Source organism: Leopardus geoffroyi, chromosome E2, assembly GCF_018350155.1.
Source record: "Leopardus geoffroyi isolate Oge1 chromosome E2, O.geoffroyi_Oge1_pat1.0, whole genome shotgun sequence".
Lineage (NCBI taxonomy): Eukaryota > Metazoa > Chordata > Mammalia > Carnivora > Felidae > Leopardus > Leopardus geoffroyi.
In genome coordinates this window covers 38,057,242-38,084,225 of record NC_059335.1, presented here as the reverse complement: position 1 = coordinate 38,084,225, position 26,984 = coordinate 38,057,242, and the positions used below count along the sequence as shown (strand labels likewise).

The window sequence follows — 26,984 nt, the reverse complement described above, 5'->3', positions numbered from 1 at the left end:
GATAAGATATTCAGAAAAAATTCTGAAATACACACCCTAAAGGAATTATACCTTAAGATAAGCTATTCAGGATTTAGAATGTTGAAAATGGAAGAACTCCCCCTAAATTTCTATTTGTTAAGCACAGCTATATGGTGCCAGAATGTGGAGTATTTGATAGTAGGGATCTTTATATCACTGCCCAGTACCAGAAAATACTACGCATCCATTGTCAACGGGGGTTGGCAAGCTTGGAAAATCAAATAACATCTTGAGAATATTTTAAAAGACTCATCAAAAAAATCCCTTTTATTTTCAAAGAAAGTATTAAAATGAAATCATGCATGACTTCAAAATGTATTCAAATTTCTCTATAGTGTATAACAATAGGGAATTTTATCAGATTACATTTTCAATAAAAAGAGTTTGAATGAGTTTGATGTGATTTCTATTTCAGTCATAAGGGTGACCTACACAGGTATCTTCTTCTTCAATCATTTTATTTCTGCTCCTTCCATCTGTATTTTAACCTGTTAATATGTGGGTGAATTTGAGGAAAAGCAAATCAGTTTGACCTTTAATGTAAAGTCATTTTTGTATGATCAAAACAGTACTATTTCCAATACCATACAGGATGTGGATTTTAAGATTCAAAAGCACGTGCCATTCTCAGCAACCTGGGAGGAATGATAATGTGACCACTGCTTGCATGATAATTTTATCTACATAACTGCCTTCCGTACTCTTGCCTTCACTATATATTAAGACTTCTGCCCAAAGATATATGTTTAGCCAAGCTGTTTTAATATAACATATTAAACTTTAAAGTGATTCAAGGACAAACACTGGACTTCAGCTCGCTGTAGGATGCCACATTTTCTTGCATCTTTCCCTCCTTTTTTTAGCAGTTATTTTACCACTAAGCCAGAAAAGAAGGAATTATGCAGGAAAATTGCTATCAGCTGCTACCCCTGCTGGATTACAGAACCCAGAGCATAATAGCTTCCCCAGTGGAGCCTCTAAGGGTTTGGGCCAAGCCATTAACCACTGCAAACACCTAAGGGAAGAAATGGAATAGAGTAGAATGGCTCTCAGGCATCCCAGGAGATTTTTATGCAAACAAAATTTATTTGAAATGCAGATGTCCAGGGCCTATCCCCGGAAATTCTTATTCAGTTGATTTGGGGTAAAATCCAAGAATAGGCATTTTTAACACATGCAAATATTTATATCTGAATTACTGCCTGAATTTTAAAGTTGGCTTCTGTTTGTGTGAATATTTGCTCAGATTTAAGTTGATAATTAAATGGGTTTAAGATTGCAATGTCAAGATGGACCAGGTATATCAGACCCTAGGAGATAATGGACACTTTATTTTAATTAGTGTAATAATAAATATAAGACTGCTGACATATGTCTCTCTCCTTGCATTCTAGTTTTGTAGGGCTAGGAATATTTTGGACTTCTCAAGGTTCTGTTTTGTATTTTGAGACTCGTTACAAAGTGACTAACTCATATTCACTGTATTCACTATCATGTATTTAAAAGAACAATTAAAACCACTATGTTTACTTTACATTTCTTTATAAGCCAATCTCCATTTCATCTCTGAATTAGATACTCCCAAATCCCTAGGCTGTTCCTACAGCCTCCTTCATAAATGAAGTAATAAATTTTCAGCTAGTTACTGAAGGATGGACAGAACTTTCTTACATGAAAAGAAAGAAGTGAGGTTATTGGATGCAAGGGGAGAGACGTATAAAGTCATAAAGCCACACAGATGATGCAAGAAATGGAATCAAGAAAGGGATTTTTAAAAATGGGGAAGAATATGGATGAAATATTATTAGTTCCATTATTTGAAAGGTTGAATTTGTGCTACTGAACATTCAGGTACATATGGTCAGTAGGTAAGTAGAAGAGATGTAGGGTAACATTTTAGAAAGAAATATTGTCTGGTATTTGAAATCAAATAAGTGAACCACATTCAAATAGTTCATAAAGAGGTGGTAAAGAATGAAAATTCAACTAAGGATATTTGAAGCTCCAACTGACTTTATTCAAGAATAAATGAATCAGACAGCATCCCATGTAGCAAAGAGAAAGGAGCACCAATGACGTCCAGTATAGAAAGTTTTTTAAAGTCAGAGAGAACCAGAAAAAAGGAAATTATTAGCAAAGAATGCACTGGTGGGCATTCTAAGGCAACATAAGGGTTCTTATTATGGACTGTGTCCTAGTGCTGACCACACAACTCCAGGTTGGTTGGTTGAAGGTCACATTCCTTGCAGGTGGTGGGGCAGGGGGGTGGCTGAAACTGCATTTAGCTTAGGTATCAAGTCTTGATTTGCTGATGTGGGCTTTAATATAGTGACTCCATTTTGAGCCCGTGGTTTTCTTGTCGTCAGAGGTTAGATGAAAACGCTGAGGGCAGCATGCTATTGAACAAAACAGGGAAGCAGAAAAGATGGAATGCCATTCTCTGTATTTCCCCATTTCACAACCAGCTGTTTTTAAACCCAGCCCACAGGCCTCGCCTTCCTTAAGGCTTCTTTTCATCTGTATCCATGATGATGGAACTTTAAGTCAAGGTACATATGGCATAGTGGACCACAGGGTATGAGAGCTAAGGCAGGACAAAGGTCACAATTAGAGAATAGACCACCAACTCGCCTATGTTTTGGCTAGTTACATGCCATTTTTCTCTCCCCTTCTGTGCCAGAAGTTCTTTGAGATCAGTAATCACATCCTCACTTAACCTGGCCACCCATTTGCTCATTTAAGGATTAACATCTTGCTATGGAGACTTCTATATAGTGACACACATGACAAATGAAATGATGCATTTGCATTTACTAAAGAAGACGGTATCTCTGCATCCAAGGATCGTTCACTTTGCAAGACAGAAAACCATCATATCGGACCATATTGCAGCATGCTAGGGGAAAGTATGCAGAGGATCTTTCCTCTGACAGTGATGTCTTGTTGACAATAGGCACTGAATAACTGAGGGCAGAATGCAGTGAAGGTATCAGTATAGATTTGAAAGAAGTTAAGATAGAGACGTGGGTGATAGAAAGGGAATGTGCATTTGTACCATTTTTGGTGGCTTTCACCTTATGTCTTATTTGTATATGTGCAAATTCAAAACATTCAGGGAGAGGATGGTATCTAACAAAATGATGATTTGCAGGGATACTTGACCTCCTTCAAATGGAAGCAGGTTAACTAGATAACAAACTACTTTTGGTAACTCCTTTCTTTCATATCCTCAGTTCTCCATTCACTATATTTAATGATTTCAGGAAGTTCTATGCAATGTATACCTCGCTTGAACTGCTGTTGTAAAACAGCCTTACTCTCTGGTCCAACTACCCTATACATCAAGTGTGTTAATAAGCACAAATTTATCATCTCCGGTGCAAAATGAATTAATCAGCTCCAGTGCAAAAAGAATTAATCTCTGACACCCAGTTTCTTAAATATTTAGAGAGGTCTACTCAATCAATAGCGATGTGGTGGAAAAGTCACTCTCTTGACAACACTAGCTTTCCAATGTCTTGATTTTTAATGACTATGAGGTTATTTTCTGGAATTTTCACAAGAAATTCTAATAAGAGCCTTAGTATTTCTTTGTTTGGTTTGGTTTGTATTTAAATAGCTTGCACACTCTAAAAAATGTTGTTGTTTTTTTTTTTTACTTCTGCATAAATAGGTAAAAATACTCTTTCTCATACATGTTGGTATTTATAAAAGGTTTACAATTTCCATTCGAACAGAAACTGACTGTTGGTATAGTTTTCACTTTCTGGGGTTAGTTAATAAAGGTATTCCTGAAATAAAATGAAGGTCATATTAGTCTTCATCCCTCATTCCCCAGTGCCTGGAGTAAAATAAATCTTTTCATCTAAGCATTAAGTGATCTACATAAGGTTCATGGAACATTTTGTGTAAGAGCAAGTATGCAAATTAAATACAGGGAAAAAATAATCAAACTCAGAAGACCTTGGGCAATATGATTGTATCTAGCATAGAATTTGTACCTGTAATACTTGTGTTTCTCTCTGGCACCAAAAATAATCACTTCTTGATAATTAATTCATGGTTATGTTATGCTATGATATGTTGTGCTATGTTAGGCAGACTCTCAGGATATGGGATTTAGATCTATGGAGTACTGTACTGAATACCTTTTGATCCTTCTAAAATACTGAATTATCATCTACAGTGGCAATGACCATTTAGTTTTTCCTTGTTCGTGATAAAGGTGTCATAGAATGGAAAAACCTCCCTCCACACACTTTCTGTTTTGTATCTTACCCTTAAGCTTTAATTTAACCTTCTTAGAGCTCATTTTCCCTTGTTTTCTGAGATGACTTTTGTTAGGATGACAGAAAGTGTAGAAAATGCATTGGATTTTAGTTGTAATTCTTAGCTACCAGCTGAGAAACCTTGAACAAGTCACTGTCTGTCAAAAACTCCATTCCTCATATGTAAAATGGGAATAAGTATGCCCTTCCCTGACTCTGTAAATCACATTTAATCAGATTCACTGATTAACTTAGTTTATTAGGGATCCCAGAACAAATTACCACAAACTGAGGGGTTTAAAATAACCAGAGATATATTATCTCAGAGTTCTGGAGGCCAGAAATCCAAAATCAATTTGCTTATAGGGCCATACTCCTCTCCAGAGATTCTGGAGGAAAATTCATCCTTTTTGTCTTCCAGCTTCTCTGTTGGCTGTAGACATTCCATGGCTTGATAGTTACATCATACCAATGTCTGCCTCTGGGGTCACATTACTTCTTCCTTTACTCTGTGTCCAATCTACCTCTTCCTCACTCTCACAACAATACATGTTTTGAATGTAGTACCCACCGGTTCAGCCCCAGATGAACTCATCTCCAAACATTTAATTTAATTATATATGCAAAGACTCTTTTCCAAGGAAGGTAACGTTCACAGATTTCCAAAAAAAAGGACTTGGATATATCTTTTTGGACATCACCATTCATACCACTATATTCTACACCAACTTCATATAATCTAATTTTTTGCTTTTATATTAACAATTTAAGAATAGTTTATGTAGCTTCTTATGGAATTTTAGAAGATGTTTAACTTTCACAGGCTACTTGCTGAGTCCTAAGCATAACCCAGCTTCTGTATATTTCCTCCACAAAATGAAAACAATGCAGATGTTTATAGAACTGTAGTATTGCATGCTTATAGCAGAGTTTTTCTGTTAAAAAAGTGTTAATTCATTTAATGTGTACTTGCAAATTTTTGACTAAACATTATTTGGTGTTAGTCGAGGAACTTCCAAAAGAATTCACAATGATGTTTTTTTTTCTAAAGGCAGGATAAACATTGATCATTACTTTACGGCTAGATATACTTTATTATTAAATATTTGGAAATTTGATAATGAGTTAATGCTTGACAAACATTGATATTATTGACATCAGGTGGTATTGTGGACAACCTAATGAGGAAAAAAAAAAGGAAACAAGTAACAAATGATCTAATTAGGTAGCTCAGAATATCCAGTTGCTTGTTGCAGATTTAGTATGTTGGTACACTTTCAATGAATTATGTAGGAAGTTATAATGGTACTAGAGGAGATTGGCTTCACAGAGTCTTAGTTTTTATTAATTCATTACAGCCTGATTGTTTCCAACAAGACTCAGTGTTTAGAGTAAAAATGTATAAATGAAATATAAATGGTATGATCTTCACTCCATATTCCCAAATATTAGATATTGTATATACATATATTTATATCTAATTTGCTAAAAGCTAATAGATTTGGTATCTCTATTGCTTTGCTAGGCTCTTAGAAATAAACAGCAGACACAACACAATAAGGACTTAATTAAATCTCTTGTCCATACCTACTGAACAGAGTGCCATTTTCCCTTTGTTTTGACCTCCTTGCCATTTTTATTCCATTTTACTTGACCGAGAAAATGTGAAATAAATTTGCAAGTCAAATGCCAGGAGATATTTTTTCAAAAAGAGAGAATGCCAGTGATCTTCTCTTCATCTACTCCTTTTGTCATAAACATTTGTCTGGCAAGTGCCTTCATTAACTCTGGCTCCTTGTTGCTTTTGCTTGCATGTAAAACAATAAACAAAAGCCATAGCTCCATGATTTCAAATAAATGGGACTTGGGGAAAGTAAAATTTCTGCATCAGGGCAACAATAATAGATGAACGACAGTAAAACAATAGAGAACTTAATTTGCCTGCCTTATTTTATCTGGGGGAACAAACAAGGACAATGTGGAAAGAACATGGGATATTTAAATAATAACAAGAATAATGACCTTTCTTTTTCTATTAAAAATACATAGAAAATAAATGGAAGGAAGGAAATTAGTGAGGACTGTGGGAAAATTACACAAATAAAGTTAAAGAATTATCCAGGTAGACACAGTCTATCTCTTCAGATAGATTTGGATATTTCATGGAGTATGTATACAGAAATAATTAGTGCCTACAAGATTTTAGTTTGCTCAGGCTGCTATAACAAACACTGCAAACTGGTGGCTTAAACAACATTTGTTTCTCACAGTTTGAGAGGTTAGGAAGTCTAAGATCAAGGGGCAGGCAAGGTATGTTTCATTCTGAAGCCTCTTCTCCTGGCTGCTTGTAAGAGGCCACCATGTTTCTTTGTGTTCACATGACCTCTTCTTTGTGCACCCATGGGTAGAGAAAGAGAAGCATTCTTGTGTCTCTTCTTATAAGGCCACAAATTCTATAGGACCAGGACCCTACCCTATGACCTCATTTACCCTTAATTAATTTCCTTAAAAGTTCTATCTCCATAGACAGCCACACTGGGGGTGTGAGCTTACAAATGTCAACTGCAGGTGAGGGGAGAGGCACAAACATTTAGTCTATCACAAATGCTTACTGGCTTATTTATACAAAGAAACTTTTCTTCTAAGAGTATTAATGTTCTATGAAAGAAGGCCCTTGATTGCCAACTCTAAATGATATAAAGACTGAATATTAACAATCAAAGAAGACATTCCTCCTAAACCAGCTACAGGAGATTCTAATTCCGATTATGTGCCCCCTCTGAATACAGGACTAAGTTATCGAATTTCAGCTCAGTAAAAGGGAATTCTGGTGTGCACTCTTTAACATGATGATAGTTCACATATTTTAGATATCTGAGATGGTATTTCAAATATTTTTCTCCTCTCAGTCTTCTCTATTCGAATCTAACCACCCTTAGTTTATTGTTCATGTTACATGGTATTAGTTATGCCCAGAGTAAGACTGAGAAACCATGAATATTTCTCTTAAATTTCCATTTAGGACCTTGGGCTATATCCTTTCCAATAGCCTAAATTGAACTTTCTCACTGACTTATTCTGAATCACATATAATTCCCTATGACAAAATAACATGAAGGGAAATAAATGTGAGACTCATAAAATGCAGCTAATGATTATTCATTCACTTAACAAATATTTGCTGAGTACTCATTATGCATTTTAAATTGGTTATTCATTACTTAAAAGTATTTCAGTTTATTTTGGCATCCCCTGTATCGATCACATCCCTATTACTATATTATTTCTTTGTAATAAGTTCTTTGATAAAAATATAAAGATTATCTTATTAGATTGCATAAATACTCTGTCTGGGAAGGCTGGGGACAGTTAGTAAAGGAATTATCCCCCCCAAAATTACATTTAAGTACAGACATAAAGAATGCATAAATGTTAATTCAAATGAGGGCTAAGGAAAGGTAGAGAGATTATGAGGTAGAAGAAAGAGCAATTATGAAAGCACGAAGGAAAGAAGATCCTTGACTCAGAAAAGGCCAGGATGGCTAGAACACAGAGGAGTGGTAGGACGGGAAGCTGGAGGATGAGGCTGGGGCTCGACCATGTAAGTCACATAGGAAGAAAAACTCTCATATGCAGCAGAAATTTTAAATGGACTTAGCAAGCTTCTATCATATCAGTTAGTTGATCACTTCCTTATAAGTGAAACATTCCAAATAAAAGTGGATAAAACAACCCCACCAGTGTTGTTTTTTATGAGGATCTTCACTCTGTGTCAAGTCCTGTGCTGAAGACTTGGAATAGAGCCATGACTAAGGCTAGACTCCCTCAAGGGGGTTAGGCTTTACTGAGATAATACATACACTTTACTGAATATTATCTGTTAGTCTCCTCAGTGTTAAAACCATTGTATTAAAATTCTGAGACTTTAATTTTAAGATGGCTGTATTTGATACAACATCAAACAACCTCCAATAATGCACTAATAGGTATATCTGGAGGAAAAAATGACAAACTAAGCATATAAGTAAATATTTTTATTTATAATGAATATGTTATCAGAATCTGAAAGGAATCTCATACATAATGGCATAATGTAATGTGCTGTCTGAAAAAAGAAAGCATATACCCCTACTGTTTATCTGTTCCCTACTTTACTATTTATTTGGTGTAGACCTTGTATTACTCAGCCAAGGAGTAAGAAACCCAACGATTCCACTATTTTTGGAATATTGTCAATTTTGAGAACTATGTCTGGTGTCCACTTTAACTTTCCACCAAGATCTTTCTTTCACAAATCAGTCATAAGCAAAAACGAATGGGTTTAGAGTATGAAGCAAGATTCTGGAATGGAATCATTCATCCTCCTTGGTGTAATGCTCATAAGCAAAATATTCAAGGAAGATGAGAAAATAGGAGAAATCTTTAACTTATGGAAATAATAAGGAATACTGATATTTGACTATTTCACCTATTAAGAGTATCAGGCAACCAGGTGATAAGCTGAAGAGATATGTTTCTATCTCAGTGTAACACAAATGCATGAATTGGACAGCAAGTGGACATTGCTCTCCACCTGGATATTAGTCCTCCCTAGAGAATACCAAACTCTCTTGCTCCATCCTCTTCTTAAATAGATCTTGACAAAACACCCTTCTTCCCTTTCTCAAACTGTGTTATTTTATACTCAATTTCAAAAGATTTAAATTTAAAAATAAATCATGACATATATGTTGATGGGCTTTCAGTGACCACTCTTTTTTTCTCATAATTTTTTCAGTTTTAGAAAATGTATTTTCTCTAGTAAGTCACCAGGATATGTTCTTCTATTTGCTCCAAGGGGGAAAAAAAATAAATGAAATAAATACAAAACCCAGGAGCAGAAGCCATGAGGATGGAATAGATTATGATGCAAAGGCAACATGATAGAAATTGGAAATGCATTAAAACAAAAAGGTATGAAAAAAAGTTTTTAAATAATACAGTCACCCAATTGAATCCAACTTTAGAGGTATTGAACAGCTGTCTTTTATATGGCTGCCTTTTCTCTTTGCATCATTGCAAAGAGAACAAAAAAGAAAAAAAAATTAAGGAGGAAAAAAGAGTACAAGTAAACAAACTTGAACAAAAACTGCCTTCCAATAAAATCAGTCATCTTAATGTTGAAAGTCAAAACCTATTTTCTCTTTTTTAGTATCAAGAACAAGGTACAGGTATCACCATAACTTCTTATGCTCAAAATTCTGTTAGAAGGTCTAGCTAGTATAGTACAATAAGAAAAAAACTAATAACGTAGGCATTTAAAACTATAACTTTCCCTCTAAACATTGCTTTAACTGCATCCCTTACATTTTGATATGCTGTATTTTCATTTGCATTGTGTCACAATATTTTCCAATCTCCCTTTTGACCTTGCCTTTGACCCAATGATTATTGAATAATGCATTGTTTAATTTCCACAGATTTGTTAGTTTCCCAAATTTTTATTATTCATATGTTTATTCATTCCATTATATTCAGAAAACAAATTTTGCATTATTATCTTTTGAAATTTTACTCAAGTTTATTTTACACCCTCACATATTGTCTACACTGCAGAATGTTCAATGTGTACTTGAGAAGAGTATTTATTCTACTGTTGTTGAGTGGAGTGTTCTATAGATATCACTTAGATATCATTGATTTATACTGTTTTTCAAATCTTCTATTTCCTTGTTTATTTCTGCCTAGTTGTTTTATCCATTATTAAAAGTGGGATACTGGAATATCCAACTATTACTTTTGAATTTCTAGATATTACATGCCAACAATATATTATGTACTTACTGTTTTATACAATTGCTTTATAAAACAGTGAAGAAAAAAGGAGAAAGTTGTGTATTCCATCTTTCATGATGACATAATTACTTTTTCTGGTCCTCTTTTCTTTTTTTTTTTTAAATGTGAATTTAAATTACAATCTGAGGTTATTACCTTTCAGTCTGAAAGAGTTCCTTTGGTATTTCTTACAAGGCATGTCTGCTGCTGATGAATTTCCTCAGCTTGATGTTTACTTTCCAAGCTTCTATTTCATATTTTTTTTTGTTTGTTTTGGAAAGAAGGCTTTGCTGAATATATGATCCTTGGTTGAAAGTGTTTGCTGTAAACACTTTGAAAATGCTATCTCATGTCCTTCTGGCCTCCATTATTTCTTTTCTTTTCTTTTTTTAAAAATTTTTTAACATTTATTTATTTTTTTTTAACGTTTATTTATTTTTGAGACAGAGAGAGACAGAGCATGAATGGGGGAGGGTCAGAGAGAGGGAGACACAGAATACGAAACAGGCTCCAGGCTCTGAGCTGTCAGCACAGAGCCCGACGCAGGGCTCGAACTCACGCACCGCGAGATCACGACCTGAGCTGAAGTTGTACGCTTAACCGACTGAGCCACCCAGGCGCCCCAACATTTATTTATTTTTGAGAGAGAGAGAGCACAAGCAGGGGAGGAGCAGAAGAGAGAGAGACACAGAATCGGAAGCAGGCCCCAGGCTCCGAGCTGCCAGCACAGAGCCCAGTGTGGGGCTCAAACTCATGGACCTTGAGATCATGACCTGAGCTGAAGTCGACCACTCAGTCAACTGAGCCACCCAGGCGCCCCGTGGCCTCCATTATTTCTATAAAAATTCAGTTAATCTTATTGGAGTCCCTTGGAAGGGATGAGTCAATTTTGTCTTGCTTTCAAGTTGTTCTCCTTGTCTTTGGCTTTGAGTATTTTTACTAGGATACACTGTGAAACTCTTTGCATTTGTCTTCTTACAGTTTGTTGAGGTTTCTGAATGTGTAGGTTAATGTCTTCAAAATTGTTTGAAGTTGTCAGCTTTATTATTTTTCTTTTCTTTTCTTCTTTTCTAGTATTTTTCATCCACATATTTTGGAGCCACATTTTTATGAGGCTCTGTTCATTATTCTTTATTCTCTTTTTTCCTCTCTATTCTTCAGCTTGCATATTTCCTATGCATCTATCTTCAACTACATGAACACTTTCTTTTGCCAATTCAAATCTACATTTTAGTCAGCTTAATTAGTATTTTATTTCAGTTATTGTGCTTCTTAACTCCAGAATTTCCATGTTCTTTTTTAAATGTTATTTTTAAAAATAATTTTTATTTATCTATTTATATTATTTGATGTGATATTATTATCAGACCTTTCTTTCTTTCTTTAATCATAGTTTAGTTTATTGAACACTTTTTTTTTTTTTTTTTAATTTTTTTTTTTTTCAACGTTTATTTATTTTTGGGACAGAGAGAGACAGAGCATGAACGGGGGAGGGGCAGAGAGAGAGGGAGACACAGAATCGGAAACAGGCTCCAGGCTCTGAGCCATCAGCCCAGAGCCCGACGCAGGGCTCGAACTCACGGACCGCGAGATCGTGACCTGGCTGAAGTCGGACGCTTAACCGACTGCGCCACCCAGGCGCCCCTATTGAACACTTTTATAATGGCTTCTTAGAAGTCTGTTTAATCTGATATCTGGTTGCTTTCATGAATAGTTTATTTTGCCTCCTTTTTTCCTCCTTGCTATATGGGTTTCCTATTTCTTTGTATATCTTGTAATTTTTTGTTGGAAACTGGACGTTTTAGATATTATAGCAGTTTTGGACATTGAAACCCCCCTACACACACTGAGAGCTTAATATTGCTGTTTTTGCTTGTTTATTTGTTTAATGACTGGCTAGAATGTTTTTGTTAAGTCTATTTCCTATCTGCAATTTTAAACCACTGATATTTCACCTCAAAGGATCCCAGCCTTGGGTATGCCTACAGTCACCCTAGAATGACAGTGATTTGGGCAGGGTTCTCTGTATCTTTCCCTGACCATGTTCCAATTGTTAAACTCCACTAACTGCCAGATGATTTCTGTATTGTTTTCAGACTGGGGGCAAGATTGCTCTACAGACTAAGCCAATCAAGTTTGGGCTCCTAGAATATTTCTCTAAGTCAGTGTTTCAGATGTGTTCTCCCCAGGCGTGTTGCTCCCCCAGTCTCTGTCTCAGGTTCTCTGAGTCTCCACTGAGGCCAAACTGTAAGCCACTCTCTCCAGAGTTGAGTTGGAAACTATGATGTGTTTCTCTGAATGAAGCCTCTGTTTTAGATGATGAGCACTTGGTGCTGGGTGGGGGTGGGGGGTGGATGTGGAGTAACCTCAAGTTTTTTGGCTTGTCCTTCCCAGGGTGTAACCAGTGCCTGATAGGCTAGGGCAAGGGTAACTGAGGCCCTATATCCCCAGGGGAACCCTTCCCAGGGAGAGTTTCTGTCTCACAAGCAAGGGCTGTGAGAAAGAAAGGAACCCTCTTTTGGCTGCACTCACTTGAAATTTGGTTTCAATAATATAGTAGGATGAGACTGCTCACGCCCTGTATCTCCTGCTAAGACAGTTCTTTAACTGTCTTAGCTGAGGGGACAGGGAGCCCTATGTTCTTGGCTGAACCAGTATAGAGTGGATTTTCCATCTCACAGAGCTGGGAGAAAGTGGGTTCTACTTCACACATGAGTCTCGTCATTCTTACCAACCTTTGGTAGATTGTCCTGGATAAATGTTTCTTCATTTGCTGCTTGCCTCCAGGACCATTTCCAGAGATGTTAAATGGTCTTCCTTTTATAATCACCATTTTCACTAGGGAACAGTTCTGAGGAGCTCCTCACATCATTGTCTTGCTGAAGTGGAACTCTGTGATGAGAATATTACTTTTATAAATAAAGAAAAGTTTACAAGATTGCTAGAATTAAAATCAATGCATAAAACAATTACACTTTACACACTAGCAACAATGATCAGAAAGTGCACTTTTAAAATATTAATATCACTTTGCAGTTTGATAATATTACCAAAGCAACAAAAGATATACAGTACCAATATTAAATCTAACAAAAGATGTGAAATTCTCTTGTAGCTAAAAGTTAAAAATTACATGTTTAGTGATATATATTAAAGAAAATAAGGAAACTATGATCTTGAAATGGAAGACTAAAGACAGTAAAGGTGATGCCAATTCTCTCAAAGTTGATTTATATTTTAACATAATTTCTACTAAAGTTCTTATAGGGATTTTCATACAATTTGCTAATCTGATTCTATAATTGTCAGAGATTAGCAAATGAACAATAATAGCCATGATACTCGTAAAGAAGAACATGAAAGGGAAATTAATCTAATAAACATCAGGATTTATTATGAAGTTTCCATACATAAAAGTGTATCACTGATGCAGATTTATAAAAACAGAGCATTGGGAACATAATAGAGAGCTCCTAAAAGGGTGAGGGTGCACAAAAGTTTGATTTGTGAGAAACTGAGAGTTGAAGAGCAGTGAGTAAAGGATAAGTTACTCAATAATTAACCTTGGGGAAATCAATTACCAGTAAAGAAAGAAACACACACACACACACACACACACACACACACACACACACAATTCCATATAATCACCTAAATGTGACAGATGGCATTATAAATATATTTCATGTAATTTACTTTTAAAAACTCAGTTTAGAAGCACAAACCTAAAAGAGATTGATAAAACTGACTATATTAAAACTTTCATGAAATTAAAAGGCACCATAAGTCTTAAAGAAACTAACCACAACTTCATAAAAGATATTTGCCACATGTAGATTTTTTTTAATGTATTTCAAATGCAGGAATTTGAACTGTGTGAAACTGCTGATACTTGTTTTTTTTTTTAAGTGTACAATAATGACAATTTCATTTGGCATAATAAAATAAATCCATAATAAATATAAACACCAATCAGAAATAGTTGTTGTTGTTGTTTTTTTTTTAAGGAGAAAAATGAATAGGCAAATAAGGAATTGACTTGCCTGGAGGTAGCAGGTAAAATTTGCCAAAAATGACTCATAGACTTCCTTTACTCAGATAATAATTTTCATTATCTAGGATGGGAATAACAAATACAAATGCAAGGAATAGTAAACACTGTAAGTTTAGTGGTGGACTCACTAATGCTTTTATACGTATTAAAGAGCATAGTTTTTTTCGACACTGAGCAATATTCCTGCTGCAGTTTCGAAATTATCAGTATAGATTGTTTTAAAGAGAGAATATGCAAAAATAGTTTCCCATATAAATAATGTCAACCACAAAAAGGCAAAAGTCTCATTGTAATTTTATTAATTGCATCTTGAAGAACAATTCCCATCTTCTGTTTTGAACTATGGTATATGAAATCATCCACAAATGTTCCTTGCACTAATTAACTGTACTCCAACTTGTCACACATTTTCTGAAAATATAACATAACTATATATTCTGTATCTGTTTTGAGATAATGTTCTCCCATTTTTTAGCTTAGTGGTATTTCCCTCCATGTCTTGGAAATAAAGATAACTGGATCATTTGGTACACCACTACTTAACTCTATTAGAGAACTCTTTTCAGTCTTCAACTACTAATGAGGCACAACGAAAAGAAATTTACAAAAAATAATGTTACTCAATTTGAGTGTTTTCCTATTTGCTTACTAGCAAGGCATTAGAGATCCATTTAATATCTTAAACAAAACAAAAATAAATATAATTTATACATCTATTTTGGGGAACGGCCATCTTTTTTTTTTTTTAATTCTGGAATAGCACTATATGGTACAGAAAATTTAACACATTCATTTAAAGTCATTTGAGTAGAATATGTGTTCATGTATTTGAGTGTTCTGGAAGCCAGAAGGACATTAATGACCAAGAATTGGACAACAATGGTTTGGAATCCCTGCTTATTATGCAACAATGAGGTAGCCAGGTATTCTAGGGTCTACAAACTTGCCAATATATGAAAAAAATCCAAACTGAAATAATCCTTTTGCTCAAATAATATTATACACATTACCTGAAATTGTTTATTTGCTTCCATGTAGAATATAAAAAGGAAAATATGTTCCCATTTTGAATAGATATGTCTTTCATTAATCAAAAGGAAAAAACAATAATTAATATATACAATATGACTACAGTTCATGAGCTGGGCATGAATGACTACGAAGTTTTATTTTGAGGGGTGAAATTTTGAGAACCATAGGGCTAGCATGGGTTCAATTACTCTTCGCTGACAAGTTTTACCCTGAACTGAAATGAACCCTTCAGTACGTCTTAATTGTCTTGAAATGTTGCTCTAGATAACGAATATATCTCTCCATATAATTGACTGATACATGTAAAATGGAGCATTTGCTCCAATGACTTTTCCATTTATTCTTTTTTGCGTAACCACTATAGGTCTTCTCTACAGAATTTTAATATATGTGGCATATCTCCTCCAATTGGCAGTAAATGGGACTTTTGTTAGTTTAAATGCTCAAGGGCGTGAATGACTCTTTAGATACCTGTGGGAGACAACAGAGTGCATTGTTTTGTATGCCATATCGTCATATAGTCTATCTTTCAATGCAGAATTTCTCAAACATGCCTTTCAAATGTGGTCCAATTCTGTTCAGTCAATTTTGCATTATCAGGATAAATGAGGGAAAAAATAAACTTATTTATGGAAACATGGGTTAATTTGTGTCTTCTGAAAGGACACTTGAAGATTATTTTTATAAAAGAAATATTTTGCATTTACAAAGTGATGGTAAAATTTCATTAATTCATGGTGGGGGCCCATTTATTAAATTTGCAGGGCATGGATGTTTTGGTCCATGTCAGTTGGGGAGGTGGGGGGGGGAGGGGGAAAGAATCTAACTGGTCTAGCGGAGTTGGGATTGTCTTGAGTTTTCCAGAGGATTTATGAACTAGAAAAACAAGTGTTGTTTGGGCAGCCATTTGGAAATTATGCAAACTATTGTAATTTTCACTTTTTCCAGATAATTCCCTCAGCATTTTGGCAAAGCATAACGGATTCAACCGCCAGAAGCAAGAAGTCTATCTTTTACCAATCATAATCAGTGATAGTGGGAATCCTCCTCTGAGCAGCACCAGCACCCTGACCATCCGGGTCTGTGGCTGTAGCAGTGATGGTGTTGTCCAGTCTTGTAATGTTGAAGCTTATGTCCTTCCGATTGGACTCAGTATGGGCGCCTTAATTGCTATATTAGCATGCATCATTTTGCTGCTAGGTACGTATTTCCTTCACAGCTTAATGGTCACCATTTTTCTGGATCATAAATGACTTAAATAAGGACAGCAAACCCGAACCCCAGTCAGGTATCAGCATTCTTCTGGGGGAAAGGAACTTTCTTGCACTTCTCCAAGCTTTGAAGTTACCAAGTATGGGTGAAGGAAGAAAAGTGCCACGATAGCCAATGTCCAATTGGAGAGGACAATTCAGTGCCTTTTTCAATCCCATTACCAGTGAAAAGACAAACTAATTCTAATAGTGGTGGAAGTGGGGACAGACCTTTATGTGGTTACAACAGCATCTACCATATAAGAAGGCCTGCAGATCTGATGTACACCAGTTTACTGTAATGGGAGGCTCTCGTGTGTCCATAATACTCTTTTCTCTAAATGATGTATACATTGCTGAGTTCATCCAAACACACAGTTTGGTCAGATTAAAAGATAACAAGCAAGCAAACAACAAAAAAAATATTTTTCAAAATTACACTGTGTTCTTCAGCTATTTTTCTGGATATTAAAATCAACTTAAAATGAAGATTGAAAATGAAGGAAAGTTTTTTTTTTGGTAACTTTTCCATTAAAAATTTCTAATTATAAAAACAACATTAGAGACTAGAAAGATATATAAGAAGAAAATTATGTCTTATCCTGTCCTTAAGTAAAGGATATGGCAGTTATTACCTTTCCAGTCACATCCGTTCTATTCACCCACTGCCTGGATTAACATTTCTAGACATATTTTACCCTGTGAACCCTAGTTTGGTTTGGCTGGCTTTGCCTGTTGGGTATGTATTCCTTTCCTTTTACCTACCTTTAGGCGTACCTTCCCAGATGGAGAAGCCCCAGCTTCCTTATAAGGCAAGAAATTGTGTATGCCAATTTGACATTCATCTTGATATATCACTTCATCTGTGAGTGAACATTATTTGATTGGAGAGAGTCTTGAAGAGCTGATAAAACACAAGATATTCTAGATATAATTTACTCTGCTACTTTTTCTTTATCGAAGAAGGACATGGAATCAAAGGATATTAAATAACTTGCCCAAGAGCCACAGCAAGTTAATTATTTTTATCTTTGCTCTTTTCTATTGTGTGCCATTTATTCTAGAGCTCGTAACAGTCTTACATGCAGCTTTCACCATGGATAGATGCAAATTAATTCTTTTAACCCAACTTCATCACCACTTAATAAACAGAAACAACCTGGAATAATACTCACTCAGAATACAATAACCCATCTTTCAGAAAGGTGTTTAATTTAATTCCCAAGTGAATTGTATTAAGGCTATATGCTGGCAAGTTTCTACACAACGCCACTCTCTCGTAACATACATGATATGTTGCTTGTGAAATTATGTAAAAATTGAGCTAATTGTTATTTCACATTTTTCCTACAGTAATTGTGGTGCTGTTTGTAACTCTGCGGCGACATAAAAATGAGCCATTAATTATTAAAGATGATGAAGACGTACGAGAAAACATCATTCGCTATGATGATGAGGGAGGAGGAGAGGAAGATACAGAGGCTTTTGATATTGCAACTTTACAAAACCCAGATGGAATTAATGGATTTTTACCTCGTAAGGATATTAAACCAGATTTGCAGTTCATGCCAAGGCAAGGGCTTGCTCCTGTTCCGAATGGTGTTGATGTTGATGAATTCATTAATGTGCGGCTACACGAGGCAGATAATGACCCAACTGCCCCGCCATATGACTCCATTCAGATTTATGGCTATGAAGGCCGAGGGTCTGTGGCTGGGTCCCTCAGCTCCCTGGAGTCCAGCACCTCAGACTCAGACCAGAATTTTGACTACCTCAGTGACTGGGGTCCCCGCTTTAAGAGACTGGGAGAACTCTACTCTGTTGGTGAAAGTGACAAAGAAACTTGACAGTGGATTATGAATTAATCAGTGGAACTGAGCATTCTGTAATATTCTAGGGTCACACCCCTTAGATACAACCAATGTGGCTATTTGTTTTAGAGGCAAGTTTAGCACCGATCATCTATAAACTCAACTACATTTCAATGTTGAACCAAAAATTAATAATAAAAAGCATATGTTAGGAGGTTATAAATCTTGTGGAGTGTGAATTAAAGTATGTGGAGTCTCTAGAAGTCTTTGGATATTTGATATTTACTTAGCCACCACAGACAAAGATTGGGATCCTGGCTAATCCTTAGAGAGATGGTTAAAAAGAGGAAAAAATCAAAATTAAAAGGTGCTTTCTTAGAAAAATGGACCTGCAAGAAATGTGCTGCTGATATGTGTCTTCTGCAAGGATTTTTATAAATGCAAATGGTTTTTTCCCCTTCACCAATAAGGATTCCGCCACAAACGATAAAGCAATACTTGGTCTGCTGTACGTTATGACTTTCTGGAGTTTTGGGAGGCCTCCTAGATTATACGGTACGGTGACCGCACATTGTACATAACTGTTGGCCCCACTCATCAGAGACTGAATAGCATCTTTAAATATTGTGTCGAGCCTTAAAATATTCACATGTTCGTAATCCATTCCCGGGTGGGGATTGCCAACTCAGTGGTGGGAGGAGAGAAATCCCATTCAAACAGGCTTGTTTTCTGGAAGCAGGATTACTCGTTCCCTCCACTTCATCTTCTTCCACAAGGACAGACAGATAAACCGTATCACACAGCGGACTACATATGAGACAGATGGTTTTATTGCTAGCGCGTGAATTTATTTGTTTAATCCTCGAAATAAATATTTTATTGATGTCCATTAATGCTTTTATTTATTAAGGTTGGTAATCTATATAGATTAAGGGACTATATGGAAAAAAAAACTAAATTATATCCATTAATAATCCTTTAGATTGTTTTATATAAATATATATATATATACACACACAATGAATGTTTAATACATGTACATTTTGATGAGATGAGTATGGCAGGCAATATTATCAAAAGGGAAGCTAAGAGTCTCTTTAGAGTAGAAAGTGTTATTGTGGCTGGTGATGGCAGGAGCAGCATTTTCCCAGAGAAACTTTTGGACTGTTTTCTATTTTGTTCATAATCCTAGTATTTGGTGTTTTTACTACAAGCACAAACATCTGAAAGCATATTGATTCATGTGACTATTTAAACTCTAGACTTTTAGATACCTACATAATGCCCTGCCCAGTAAACATGCTTCAAGTTGCCCCCACTGTTTTAAAGCAGGAAGTGGTTTGTACATAATTTTACTGCTTTTGTTTTTAGCACTTCTCTCCCTGATCTTCATGGTGATGCACAGAATGTCGTAGACTCCAAAAAAGGACAGCACTAGAAGATGTGAGCATATTCAATTTGTAACACAATCCTGCCATTTAGGAGTAGAAAATGTATGATAAAAATCAAGTACTACACGCAGATCATTTTAATTTTCTACTTTGCTTTAATGCAATATTGTTTATTTACTTCATGTATTGTATTCAGAGAAACTCCTGTATTGTTTCCTACTTTGTGAAATATATTTTTATAAATACCTTTGTTGTCATCACTTTTTTTTCCCCTAATCAGATGAAGATCTGTTAACAGAGACATCAACTCTAATTAGAGTTCTACAATGTTCAACTAAATCATACCGAGGATCACTTATATTTCTAAGAGTCATTATTATAAAGCAGAGGAAAGAAATAACCTGGCAATGAACACAAAGCAAAAGGGACATTAAAGGAACATGGTGTACACAAAGTCTAGTCCAGCTGTGCTTGTGGGGTCCTCCTGGCAGCAGAAGCTGTAATAGAGTTAAGAGTAAAAAGAAAAGAAACAAGAATAAGGAGGGAAAGATTTCAGCTAGGAGTACAGGTCTAAAACCTTTAGAAGGAATGTGATCAGTATGCAGGATTTAGCAAAAAAAGATCTAAACCGCAATACAGACCTGACCGACTTCTGCCAAATGGGTTCTGAGTGAAAGACTGCCTGATGAGGGGTCTGTCATTGGGGAAAAAGTAGTTGAGGTCTACTTCCCCTGCCATCTCAGTCCCTGGCGTGGGGTTGCCTGGGAAGAGCAGGACTTTGGCTAGAAAACTGAAGATATCAAATCCTGGAGACCGCCTCCACTGTGACAGACATAAAATGTTTGAATATTGGAATTTACAACTATCCAGGGACTTAGTTGACTCATTGAGTGTCTGTTGCCTGAGAATAGTTCATGTTTTATGCTCTGGCTACTGGACACTTTTTCTTGAGGTAAAAGTAATGGTCCAGAGTGACTTTATTTCACAGCTTGGCACAGTACCTAAGACAAGTACTTAGTGAATGTAGATTAGTAATAGTAGTTGCAAGAGTAACCAGTGGTAACATTCTGACTAAACCAAGGTGAAATCATTACCTTTTTACTTATTTCTTGCATATCAGATGCATCTCTAATGTACTTCTCAGTGAAGCCCTTAGAGTACTGACATACAAACATGTTTGACGGAAAAACTACACTTTTTCAGGAATATAAAATCTATATCCTCCAGTCTTGGTAATCCATAGGGTAATATTTATATGGTGGTTTGGGGGGGTAGGAGATGGTGTCTATCATACTAGTTCCCTAAATCTTACCTCAAAATTTATTTTGACCAGGAAGGGAGAATGAAAGTGTTTTAACCTCTTGGTGATTTACTTTGCCACCACCATACTAGCATTTTGTGCTTTCAAAGTCCATTTAAAGTTTTATAATATGTAATGAAGTAATTAACACCATGGTCAATGGTACTTTTAGGGTACCCTGAATCTACATAAAGATCCGAGAAACACCCGCCGCCCCCCCCCCCCACTCAGCTTAAGTACTTTGTATTTTAGCAAGAGACTTGTTAGGACTTCCTCAACCAAGACAGGTTGATGGGGTTCCCAACCTTTTTCAGACTTTGAGTACTCCATGCTCAACTCTTTAAATAATACATTTTTTGAATTTTATCAGAATGAGTATTTTTACTTCTGCATTGTTTTCTGTTACAGTAATACATATGTCTTACATATACATGTGTGGTTAGTTTTCAAATAAAATGCTGATTCAGTTCACAGGCATTTTAATGTGACTGTAGATTTTTATTGTGTCCTAAGCATTAGTTGTTTTCCATTCTTAAAACTCATTCCTGCACAAGGTTTCTCTGCCTAACAGCAAATGACTAATAAGTGGGAGTCAGGTGAGACAAAATTATTTCCCTCTGCCCACCTCACAATTCAAGTTCCTGTCTGGGAAAACTGATACATTCTGGGGTAACTGGACACCACCTGGAAACAGTTCAGCCCCAACCCTGTCTACTATTTCAGCAAATCATATTACAAAAATATCTCTTAAACATCCATGCATGGTTGCCACAGAGTATTCAGAACACAACCTTCCAATAATATTTTATGATACAGTTATAAGATTAAGAATTGTTTATAATAGGATAATTAAAATATGCTAGAGATTATATGCAAGTATTAACATTGCTGCACAGAATTGTGATTTCTGAAATATAAACTTGACAGTGAAAATGCTTTCGGAAAATGTGCGGGTGTTTGTATGTATGGAAAATAAAACTTGGATCTAGGGGCATCACCAGTGAAAGCAGGATGCTTAAAAAGAGTCACATGTGTTTTGGGAGAGTTTCCTTAATCAGATGCTTAAAGTGAGACAAGTCTCTGCATGAGATGTGGAAACCACCTAGGAGCAGCCAAATTCCATACTGAGACTCTTCTGGGCTGTGCTGTATTTTGGAGAAGGAAAAGCGGGTGCTGGGAGCTAAGTAACCAATTACTCTTTATAGCCACATAAGGACCAGGGGCAAGTAGGCCCTTCCAACAAGTTATATTATGCGATCACTGGCTTTGCAGGGAATCTCACGAATATATAACATTCTGATTGCCTTTTTGATTGAAAGTTCCTTCTGAGATCAGGACAGTGCAACCAGTAATAAGATTTCAAAAAATCCCATCACTGGCACTGTTGGAAAGGCTGAGCATGACTGAAATCACATCATTGTCAGTCAAAAAGATAAGGTAACAGTGGGCATCACTATAAAAGCTATATAAATGCACAATTTAAACATGAATATCAACATGGAAAAACTATATATATATATATATATATATATATATACACATACACACACATATATACACATATACATATATATACACACACATACATATATATATGCCCACATACATAGATATATACACATATGCCAAATTAAGTTATTGGGGTTAATCTTATATTTATAATTTTCATCCCATAATCCTATGCTACTAAAACCCCGGAAGGGTAGCTCCTTGTTTTTCTGAAACTAACCTTGAATTGGAAAGAAATTGGATTGAAGATAAACAGTTTTAAATGCAGGTTTTTGTTTGAGAACAAAATAATGGTTCATAATACCTGGGACGAGAAGGAAATACATCACATTGTATTTGAGAGGTTTTTATATTATTGTGTTTTTGTGGAGAAAATAATTGTGGAATGTATTCTGCAGGTAATAGTTTTCAATATATTTTTATTTTCCCCATTCCAGTACTATTTTATTTGCTATACAAAGTTTTTTTGCAGAGTAACTCAGTTGCCCAGTGTTAAACATATTGTTGCCACTGTGGTCATTGCCCTCTTCATGACTGTAGAAGACAGAAATGCTGTCATTAAAGTAGATGTTTATTTGTATTATTTTCTTCTTAGTCAACACACACTTATGTATTCCATGGTATATTATTTTGTTTTTTATTTACATGATACACTCTTTAGAGTAAAGATATTCTAGTCCTAGTATTTCTGACCCAATCCTAGTATTAATGGGTCCATGCAACTTAAAATCCCCCTGACTGGATGGACTATCTTCAAGGAAAGAATGTGTTTCCTACATGTATTGAGCATCAATCATCTCAGGAAATAGGCTATATATTTGATAAAGAAAGATTAAATGAGATGGCATCTCTAAACTAATTCCCTTATTTATAAAGTAGAACTAATTAATCGCATCTAACCTAATTGTTGAGACATTCTTTCTCTATCGTCTTGAAATAGTACTTTGAGTCTAGGTTTAAACTTAGGTTGGTCTGACATTAAAGCCCATAACTTTCAATTAAACAAAACTCTGTAATTATAATGGAAAGCTTGTAATGATAAGAAATAGAATCTAAGTTATGAACAGTGATATGGAAGAACTGAGGAAAAACTAAGTGACTCTAAGTGGGAACACTCAGGAAGTCTTCATGGAGAAGTTTTCAAAAAAGATGGGAATGAAAGAATTGGCAGAACAGAAATCACAGCTTTTCAAACACCCAAAACTAAGAGGGGAGACATTATAAAAAGATCACACTTACAGATTAACGACAACTTTTTGGACCTTCAGAAAGATCCAAAACATTGGTGCTCATAGGACACTTTAGGTTTACCTAAATTGTAGCATGTTTGGTGGATGAGAAAAATGAGGTTCAGAGATGTCTTTGGGAATTTTTTGGAGTTACATTAATCATCTAAGAAGTAAGAGAGACCAGATTTGAACTCTGGTCTTCTAATTCATTACCAGGATTGTGAAGTTGTGTTTTTGTGTATATACATACCTCCCCCTGCCCACCCCCCCCAACACACACCCTTTATGTCAGTTTCATCTAGATCACAAGGCTAATAGGCATTTGCTGGAAGAATCAATGTCTGGGGCATTCCTCTTCCAGCTTGAGTTACCTGTCATCATCTGACATACATCCTGAGTTTAAGCACCATCTCTTGCAGGTACCATTATTAACAGATAACAGCTATCTATTACTATGCACAAATGAGAGAAGGATAATTGTTAGAAGGAATAGCACAGGAAACTGTCTGAGAAGAAAAACTGTAGAAAACAAAGGCTTCAATTAACCTAGAGACCAAATAAAAGAAAATGAGAAATCACTGAAGGTAAATTTTAATTGCTTTGGATCCCCTCTGTATGGGCAAAGATATCCAGGGCCATCCTATGACTCTTCACAAATATGAACTAGATTCTAACAATTATATTTCAAGTGAATACAAAAATTTAGGAGTCATTGGAAAAATTCTCTTTTCCTAATATATGCATTCCTAACTACAACTTTACTTAATGTTTTTGTATTTTTCTCCCTTAATTCAACCTCTAAATTTTGAGAGCAATTCCGTATTTATGAAGTCTAATTTTTGCAAAAGTGAATGGATTATCTAGGCTCAAGGAGAGAGCTATAATCATACTGCAAATAAACTTTAAAAAAAGATACCTTTCTAAATTTTTCTAAATTTATTTTCTACAAAATAGGTGATATGATAAGAAAACTCTTGTCTTATCTTTCCAAGACACAGGGTCTAATTGGATAAATTATAGAAGCAAATAAGTGATAAAACATTAGATTTCGCTCTGCTATGGAAAAGGGGAACAGATAGTTTTATGAAAAGACAGAAAATTAATAATCTAACCCTGCCAAGGCACAGTATTCTGCTAGAAACTGTGTTATAGTGAATCTTAGAGAGAGTGAGTATCAATAAGTAGAGTCTGCTGGGGCAGAATCTCTCTCAACGGACTTTACAGTTAGTGCTTTTTACCATATGAAATCTCCACGTGACAAAATTTCCAATACCCTTACTTATTTCATAAGTATTTGCTTAGGATTTCCCAGAAATCTGGGTGCTGGGAATATAGCACTCAACAGGACAGGGAGGTCTATTTCTTCACAGACTTGGTGGTATAAGAGAAATAGAAATAGAAATAAAAAAGACAGAGATGATGATGATATGAAAGAACATGACATGGACAGGAAATTAAATGTTTTACACGGAGTGGACAGGGTCATCTTTGAGTTGTCACGTGAAGTTGCCAGGATAAGAGCAATGGAAAAGCTTATGTCCATCGTTGTGCTGTTCTAAACCATATACAAGAAATAACACATACAAGAAATGAACACGAGGCATAGACCACAGTGGATCAGGGCGGAGGTGGCACAATGTGCTGTGGAAAAGTAGTCAGAGACCACGTTATACAAGTCCTTGTCAACCAAGGGCAAGTAGCTCAGATTTACTTCATGTCTGTTGGAAGAGGAGGTGAGTGAAAGTGTCACTCACTTTCACAAGCAAAGGGATGACATATTCTGGTTTGTATATTTAAAAAGATCCCTCTGGTTCTCAAATGGAAAGGGATTTTAGGAGACAATGATGAAAGCAGGAAACCCAGAGAGGAGATTGCCACAGTAGTCCAAGCAAGAGCTTATTTTGGTTTTGATTACTGAGGTGGTTTTAGAAATGGAAGAAATAGATAGTCCAGATATATTCTGGATATAAAACTGGCAGTATTGGCAACTTCATTGGATGTGTAAGATGAAGGAAAGATGGATTTAAGGGTGACCTCTAGAATTTCTGACTTGAATAACTATGTGATTAGTGGGGCCATTTATAGGGATTGCGTCGACTGGAGAGGGTCTGGTTATCAAAAGCAGACATCCGGACTCCTCTAATGATCCACAAGAGAAGGGATAACAGAAACTAGAGTCACTTGGAATTTCCTTGATGGTGTGTATAAATGACTTCTAGAAAATTTTACTGCATTTTGATTCTCCTATATATGAATACCTGAATCAATAAAGGTCACAAGTGACATGATCAGCCTTGGGCAGAAAAAAATCCAGCCACACCGATTATTATTTTTTTTAATCTTTCTAGAAATAGGAAAAATAAACACTTGATATTAGTGAGTTTATTCTTGGCTGGAGTAAGATGGATTCACCTACGTTTCTTTTCTTTTTTTAATGTTTATTTATTTTGAGAGAGCATGAGCAGGGGAGGAACAGAGAGAGAGGAGGACAGAGGACCTGAAGCAGGCTCTGTGCTAACAGCAGTGAGACTGGTGAGGGGCTCAAACTCACGAAACATGAAATCATGAACCATGAGATCATGACTTGAGCTTCTGTATCAGGAAAATAACACACTCAAGTCTTGTTTATTGCCATTTATTGATAAAGTTCATCTGGTTATCTGTAAGCTGAGGAGCTTGGCATTTAAGAAATGCTGGGTGCATGGAATTAAAGTGGGATCAGTCTGGAGGGAAACATCTTATACAAAATAAACATAAGAAATTCCTACACAAGAAAACAAATTTAAAAGGATGTTTCTTCCTTGTTATCCCCTTATTATGTTATAAGCCCTATACCAGATGTCATGGGAGTTGGTCAAAGGTGGTAAGATTTAATCCCTCCTTGGGAATTTCTAGTCTTCTGTGTTAACATGACACATTAAAAAAAAAAAAAAATCATAGCATTGTGTTTTGACATATAGGTTTTTGCACTTTCAAACTGCTTTAAGAATACGGAGTGAGGGGCGCCTGGGTGGCGCAGTCGGTTAAGCGTCCGACCTCAGCCAGGTCACGATCTCGCGGTTCGTGAGTTCGAGCCCCGCATCGGGCTCTGTGCTGATGGCTCAGAGCCTGGAGCCTGTTACCGATTCTGTGTCTCCCTCTCTCTCTGCCCCTCCCCCGTTCATGCTCTGTCTCTCTCTGTCCCAAAAATAAATAAACGTTGAAAAAAAAAAAAAAGAATACAGAGTGAAAATAAATAATGCTTTGTGACTTTAGGAAAATAAAGGTACAAAAATATTTACTGAACTATGCCATACAGAAAAAGT

The 26,984-nt window shown here is 35.8% G+C and overlaps 1 protein-coding gene across 6 annotated transcripts in view; it reads left to right on the top strand.

Moving 5' to 3' along the window:
* Positions 1-19,886, top strand: part of LOC123579252 (cadherin-8) — a 366,323-nt gene extending 346,437 nt beyond the window's left edge. For all 6 annotated transcript variants that reach the window (XM_045442964.1, XM_045442967.1, XM_045442965.1 and 3 more), the window contains 2 exons: positions 16,138-16,389; positions 17,793-19,886. In XM_045442964.1, the coding sequence (XP_045298920.1) occupies positions 16,138-16,389; positions 17,793-18,286 (746 nt within the window). In that variant the 3' untranslated portion in view covers positions 18,287-19,886. The remainder of the gene's footprint in view (positions 1-16,137; positions 16,390-17,792) is intronic.
* The last annotated feature ends 7,098 nt before the right edge of the window (positions 19,887-26,984 follow it).